The sequence below is a fragment of the Puntigrus tetrazona genome, chromosome 18 (assembly GCF_018831695.1).
Source record: "Puntigrus tetrazona isolate hp1 chromosome 18, ASM1883169v1, whole genome shotgun sequence".
Taxonomy (NCBI): Eukaryota; Metazoa; Chordata; class Actinopteri; order Cypriniformes; family Cyprinidae; genus Puntigrus; species Puntigrus tetrazona.
The window spans coordinates 13,423,117-13,430,774 of NC_056716.1; the positions used below are offsets into that span (position 1 = coordinate 13,423,117).

The 7,658-nt window shown below is 39.5% G+C and overlaps 2 protein-coding genes across 2 annotated transcripts; both read left to right on the top strand.

The window, feature by feature from the left end:
• Positions 1-740: 740 nt before the first annotated feature.
• Positions 741-3,132, top strand: LOC122362741. The gene is made up of 4 exons (XM_043264303.1): positions 741-886; positions 1,179-1,215; positions 1,609-2,892; positions 2,968-3,132. The coding sequence occupies exons 1-4, from the start codon at positions 741-743 to the stop codon at positions 3,130-3,132; spliced, it is 1,632 nt and encodes a 543-aa protein (XP_043120238.1).
• A 795-nt stretch (positions 3,133-3,927) lies between these two features.
• On the top strand, positions 3,928-7,633 carry rpl35a (ribosomal protein L35a). Its single transcript, XM_043216745.1, has 5 exons — positions 3,928-4,030; positions 4,495-4,533; positions 5,251-5,403; positions 6,516-6,660; positions 7,568-7,633. Exons 2-5 carry the CDS (start codon positions 4,523-4,525, stop codon positions 7,589-7,591), a joined length of 333 nt encoding a protein of 110 aa, XP_043072680.1. The 5' UTR covers positions 3,928-4,030; positions 4,495-4,522; the 3' UTR covers positions 7,592-7,633.
• The last annotated feature ends 25 nt before the right edge of the window (positions 7,634-7,658 follow it).

Sequence of the window (7,658 nt, forward strand, 5' to 3'; positions counted from 1 at the left end):
TAGTCCAGTACAACCAATGTCTATGAAACTGCACTGTTTTCTTTTGTCATTTTTTTACGTTTTGTTTCAAAATCAATAAAATGTTGCATTGTCAGATATTGTGTATACAGTATATATAACATATAACAAATTTAAAAGAGAAAAAAAAATACTTTTACACTTGCACTCGATTACTTTACTGCTTGTTTTATTTAAAAAAAAAAAACACACTAACTCCTCTATTCTTTTTTTATACTATTTTCTATTTATTATATAAAAACCTTGCTATGTGTTATGTGTATCACGTTAAGCTTGTTATAACACATATTATGCATATTATTGCTTTTTTGTTGATTTTGTATGATTTACATATATGTATATATATATATATATATGTATATGTGTGTGTATATATATATGTATATATATATATATATATATATATGTGTGTGTATATATATATATATATATATATATATATATATATATATATATATATATGTATGTGTGTGTGTGTGTGTGTGTGTGTGTGTGTGTGTGTGTGTGTGTGTGTGTGTGTGTGTGTGTGTGTGCACATTCATTCCTCAACCAGCAGTCTGCATTCCACAAGCATTCTATTAGAATGTCTGACAGTATCAGCATCACACACTAATGATGTCACAGTACACTATTAATGAAGCTGCAAGAGTCCATGAGCCACATTCATCTAGAAATTGGAAATTTACTGTAATTAGTGTTGGATTATAGTGCTTGTGATAGCAATGTCTTGTGATAATGGAGTTCAGTCAGACCATAACAGAGAACTGGCCTGGTCGGCCCGTTTAGCAGCAAAACTTGCTGCACCACAGCGGAAGGATGCCACTTTTCAGTCAGTCATCTGCAACTTTATGTGGAATTTGACAGAGCAGTACGTCAGTTCTATATATTCATGTAATTCTATTATATTGTTCTATACAATTGTCTTTTAATATAATCTTATTATCCATCAATCCATTTCCCATTCTGCCTATGTAGGGTATATTATATTATTAATTCTATTACCATAGCCATTGAATGTGTACCGTAAATAATGTTGTACTATATGAAATTTAATTAAATTATCTTATACTCTAACTATATTATCCATCTATACTTTTTCCATACTCCAATTCCTATGCAGTTTATATGATGTATTATATTCACAATTGTCTATTCTTCAGGAGTTTGGAAGTGATACAGGCAGCATTAAGCTACCCGGTAAGTCTACTTTTCCACATGAATGAATACACAACAAAAGTGAACTGAATGCACGCAGATGAAGCTTATAGTTGCAAGCTGGAGTTATCAAGTCATGTCAAAATCTGTAAGGTTTTAAATGTCAGAACAGGAATCAAGTAATTCATGCATTTGATTATGTGTGTGTAATGCCAGCTAGTCCATGGATGAGTGCTATTAGCAGAGGATGATGGTTTTACTCACATGTGACTTGCGTAAACATATTTTGGTATAAACACGCTCGATTTGAAATGGCGCCCTGTGAAAACAAACTGATGCGACTGTTGAGGAGCAAAATAGTTTACCTACTAATCTTATCTGAACATAAGATTTAAGATTTGCGTAATAAGACCTAAAGTTAATTTCTCCACACAGTTCTCCAGACAGCAAATCTATCAAATGCTAACTTCCATTGTAACATCAGCTGCCACAACTACAACTGATTTAATACCAAAGCTGTCTACGATAGTAGGAACGACTCCATCTGCAGTTATAAACCCAAACAGGCCTTCAGCCTCCTCGTCTACTGAGGATATTCATCAGGACGCCTCACAAAGACCAGTGATCCTGAAGATGGAACCGATTCCATATGTGTATCCGCTCGAATCTCTCTTCGGCATCACGGTGGATGGTCTCCTCAGCAGCGCCGACTGTGATTTCGTCTACTCTCTGGATAAAGACCGCTCGCGTTCCTCCGAACTCGCCGGGATTGTGGTGGAGGAAGTTCTCCATCGGGTGAATGAGGTGATGCACAACGGCCTCCTGAAGATCAACGCGGCCTCTTCGCCGTGCTTCATTTACTTCCGTCCTGACTGTTCGTGCACCGATATCGGTGAGTTACTGATCAGTGGCGTCACCCGAAAGCTGAGTGTTTTGCATTGCCACGTCTCCCGCGCAGTGGCCACGACAGCCATCGGCGCGGTTCTCGCAGCGATAGAAGGCAAACTCCCATGCGCTCTCAGCCCGAGCCATTGGGTGGAGGTCACGAGCAATGTCATTGACTACATCGTGGAGGATGTGATTAGCGCCTGGTCAAACAATCTGGCTGCAAGGTCTGGAACATGCGAAACCGTCCCAGTTTTGCAACCGACTTTTGAGTCGTCTGAGGGAGGGATGTCACTCATCCTGTCGGAATTAAATCCTTCGTCAGGCAGCGACAGGCCAACAACCACCTTGTTTGATTCGCTGATGACCGCTCTATACATGTCGAAATGCGGCGGTCACTTCAGCTCACAGGACAACAGTAATACAGCCTCAGAGCGTCTGCATCAAAAGCTCGCTGATTTAATGAACTGCATATTTCGATGCCAGACGAGGCTCTCGAAGGAGGTCAGAATGGCAGACTTTATCCATTATTTTGTGGAGGAAGTCGTGCAACGGCTTTTTGTGTCCTCCGCTTTCCCCCGTCCCGCGACGCTCCCTGAAAATAGCCCAGTGATGCCCTTCATCATCAAGGAAGAGGATTTCGGTCTGACCGTGGTGGATCACCTGACAGAGCTGCTGGTCAGTCAAGTGTTCGAGTTGCTGGCAAAGAAATTTCCATCAAGTGAATCGGTCGAGACTGAACGGAAGAGTCGCGACGTGTCAATACAGGAGTCCATGCCAGAACTGACCTTCACAGAGAAGTTAAAGATGATGAAATCAAAAGTCCTTAAAAAGGTAATTTCTCCTCTCCGTAAGTGAGCTACATAATATCCGTGCTTACTTTTATTAACGAGTGTCATTTGTTTGCAGCTTAAGAATCATTTTAGATCCAAGAAGGACAGCAAAAACAAAGACGACGATGAGGAAACAACAGAGGAGAATGCAGATGGACATACGACAGCTCCAGGACCCAAAAATAAGTCATTTTTGGGGTTCACAGTTTCCTTTTCCATGAAAATAAAGTATCTTATCTGATTTGCAAAAGCCAAGCCGCTGGGTTCATGTAACATCTGCAGCATGTATATCTGCAACATTGAAAGACCAAGCAATGATGAACATCACATGCGAAAAGTCAACGTTTTTCAAGAATAGTCCCTTGAAAATATAAACACAAGAAAAGCAGATACATCGTCCTATTAGTCAGCCCAGAAGAAATGTCGGAGCACATGATTGTCATTTTGAAGCTCATAAACGACCTGATAATGAATATATTGAGTCATGAGTTTGTATCTCAGAATAATTCAAAGATGAACTCTGTTTAACAATCTGTCAGTTGATTTTGGTAATACCAGGTAGGCCATTTCTTTTAGAAGCAGAACAAGGAAGTAGGACAGCAGTCACCACCAGCCTATTTCTTACATGTGCAAAATTTAGTAATACCATTTAATAAAAATACATGATTTCAAAATTTCAAGTGTTAATGTAAAATTAAATTAAAAAAAATTGACAAATCCATTAATGAAGTCTAATAAAAATATGTGTGTGTGTGTGTGTGTGTGTGTTCAACACAGACACCTTGTGGCACTACTTTGTTTTTTGTAATTCTCCATATAAGGGTTTATGTGCATATGTATTTTTACTAACATTTATTACTTTGTTTTAAGGCAGCATAAATAATAGAAATAACTGCCATATATGTATATATGTATACTTGCTAAAATTAAAGCGATTTGTAAAAACACATTTATTATTATTATGTTGTTGGTGGTGGAGGTGGTGATAATAATGATTTAGGGCCAACTGGAAAAGCTGTGTAATTTAAAAGCGGAAAAACGCTTTAATTTTAGTCAGGCATATTTTCGGACGCCGTCGCTAACATTTTCCCAGCGTTCCCTGCGAGCGGCCTTTTCCTCCATTTTTGAGACAGAATCAGGTGAACGTCTTACAGCTCGACTTTTAAAATGTGACATTTTAGTCTTAAACGATGTAAACGAAAGCACAATTTCTACCGGTGTTAATAAAAAACAGACCCGGAGTCGTTATTCCGCGGAGTTCTGCCTCCAGCGGCGCGAGATGCTTTAGATTTTGAGCGGATTGTTCAGGTCCGGTTGGCCGAGGCTAAACGGTTCACCGGAGCTCGTTTCTCATTGCTGTCAAAACGTACATTTTCGTGAAGTATTGTTGGTTTGTACTCCGCTTCGCTTGTTTTGAAGACGTTAGCAGCAACTACGAATTACTTACAACTTCGTGTAAGAACTTAACGGCTTAGCATTGAGGAAGATAAACGTGCGGCAGCTCCGCGCTAATAGCCGACGAGTTAAAGAAGTAGACCAACAGCGAGAAAGACCATGTATTTATTGCTTATGCTAAATGTCTTCGTAATCTTTGTCGTTTCAGGTTTATTTGACCTGGTCAAAGCATCATCATGCCTGGAAGGTAAGACACAAGCTGTCGCATGCATGTGTAGTTCGGTGTGAGAACAGCTATGCGTTTAATGCTATAAAACTCTTTAATGCTACAACACTGTTGAAAAGCAGCTACATGCACTGTCGCCTAAACTTTGTAGTCATTAAAGTCACTGCAGTGATCGTTCTCTGTGATCACAGACGTATCTAATTTGAGTAGTTTTGATTTAAGTTGTATTTTCCCCTCATTCTTCAGTTTGCTTTATATCCTCACTATGAGCCACAGATGCTAATGCATCAAATAACGCATGTTTAGTCCTGAAGATTCAGTAAACGGTTCCAAAATAAACTATTAGGTGTTTGACTTGTCAGTAGGGGGATGCACAGTTAATGCTTTCTAATCCCATTTACAATTAAGGATGCCACAATTATGCATTTGTTGAGTGCCCACTCATGTTAATCTGTGTGCTTAAGATAAGTTTTTCCAGTCGTTTTAAGTTTACTTTTGGCATAACGTTATAATACCATTCATAATTGACATTTGAGGCTTTAAAAAGAGGTGAAATGGCGTTTAAGTTGCATGCCGTTGCTTTAAACATTAAGTGTAAACTGCGATAAACACATTAACAATCATGATTACAGTTTCAAGACAATAACGATTTATTAGTGCAGCCCTGCTCGTCAGACTTGATGGGGTTAAACGTTGCTCGACTCCTAGATGAAGATAATTACGCAGTTTCTCTTTTAGGCTGTGGAGCAAGGCCATCTTTGCTGGCTACAAGCGTGGCCTGAGGAACCAGCGTGAGCACACCGCTCTTCTCAAGCTCGAAGGAGTCTACAACAGAGACGAGGTCGACTTCTACCTGGGCAAACGCTGTGCCTACGTCTACAAGGCAAAGAAGTAAGTGATGCACGGAGAAGTCTTAATGTGTGAGGACAGCGATCCAAGCGGCTGCTAAGGGTCCCCAAGAGTAGCCTACGGGAAATCACGTTTTAGTTCATGTTATATGGCGGCAATGGTAATTATACGAAAGCGCAAAATTAAATAACAAACTAATCTGTATGTTGTTTTATTTTCACATCTTTTGGTATTTCCGTTATTTTCCATTGAACTCTTTTTGTAGAGAGAGAACTTTTCCTGTTCGGATCAAAACCTCAGCAAATAGACATTTTAATATAACACTTACTTGATTTAAAGCGTTTTTTGTCTTCTGCATCAAAGTAACTTTCCTGGGTATATCATTTTCTAATTAAAAATAAGTTTTACATAAACTGCTAACAGCTTAACATTATTTACCTTGGCCTAACTTTTGGATGACGATATATTCCAATGCCATTATTGATCAAGAGTTGTTTTTACAAATACCCTCCGCTGTTTAATATTTATTATGAGAACAACGTCTAATAAATCTGTAAATGTTGTCTGTTGGTTTATGTAGCGACTTTTGTATGCCTTTTAATGCGTTAAGACTTTGAATGTTAAGTGCAGAATGAAGACCTGACCACATGCAAGTTTGAAACTTGCAATAAAAAAAAATCACAGGAGAGTAAAAACATACCAGGCGAACGATAGCTTGATGTAAGCGACGCTTCAACAAACAGAACGGATCTCGGGTGTTAGATTTGTCTGAATAAACGAGCTTTGACAGGAACCAGTCAGTAACGCTTGGGCTGGCCCTGGAGGAAAGACTCGAGTCTGAGCGGCTGTCAGCCATGTTTGTCGGGTTCTTGCTATCATGACACCATTGAGTGTCTTCTCGATGTTTTTTTTAGTCTGTTTAACCTTCATAATCAAGCAGGTGTTTATTTTTTGACGATCGTTTGACCAGGAGTCTCAGGTTTTGGTAGTGAAATGGATTATAGATGGCTTTCTTGTTGACACTAATAGACCGTTTGAATGTCATTGAGAAACATTTTGACATTTACACGCATTTACGTTTCTATCGATGGTCTTATTTGGTGTTTGTTTGTAGCTGGCGGTGTTTTAACCTGAGTTTTGTATGTTTTCTGAAGGAAGACTGCCACACCTGGCGGTAAACCCAACAAGACGCGTGTCATCTGGGGTAAAGTCACAAGGGCTCATGGAAACAGTGGAATGGTTCGTGCCAAGTTCAAGAGCAACCTTCCTGCGAAGGCTATGGGGCACAGGATCCGAGTGGTAAGGGTCTTTTAAGATTAAAATATCACTGTCTGTCTCTGAGATGCGTGCTTAATAGTCCAGCAGACTTGTTAGGCTGGTTATACCTTGTTTTATAATGCGGCAGTGACAAAAAAAGTGCCGTTTGCCAAAGATCTTGCTCTGAATGCCATGTTGTAAGATTAAATCAAGGTCTCGTGAGCTTGTTGTCATTTGAAGGTGTGTTAATTAGGGTCGTGCAATTAATTGTATGTGAAGTTCACTGACAAGGCAAAATTGTGTTCGTTCATCGCAGGCAATTTGTGAAAATGAATGACGTTTCCTAGCTTGTCCGTGAACTACAGAGAATGTCTCCGATCCTTTTGAAAGCAGATATGTTTATAATCACATTTAGTTGTTAATTGCACAGCACCGGTAGTAATATTTCTGCTGAGGAATGTGTATCTGAAATTGTATTTCTAGTTATGCTAGAAAAGAAAAACCTAGAGTATAGCACACTTTTGAAATCGGTGCCGGTATAGCGATGTAGTCTTCCTCAGGGTCACAGTGGGGTTTTGGTAGATCCTGTCGACTCAGAGCTGGAGGGCCACTGTACAAACTGTTTAGATCCAAGCAGCCTCAGCGCACCTGCCTGAAAGTTTCTGGTGTGTCTAGTAAAAGCTTGATTGGCGGGTGTTGAATGTCTGCAGGACGGTGTCCCTCCAAAGCAGCATCGGACAACACTGATGTAGGGCGTCTGGGCGCAAATGCATTTCCTTGTACTTTATAATCCACTTTAGCTTGAAAAAAAGAGAATATACAATTGTTGATTGGTGATGCTGTGGATCTATTACCTTGAATCCACTCTGATGGATAGATAGCAATGTTAACTGCAAAAAAAAAAAAGCTGTATTAAAAAATGTACTAATACTTTGTCTTTGTTTTTCAGATGCTGTACCCATCTCGTGTGTAACCTGCTTTTGTGTACAGACAATAAAAAAAATTTGGTCCAAAACGTTGCCTCTGATCTTTCTTCGGTG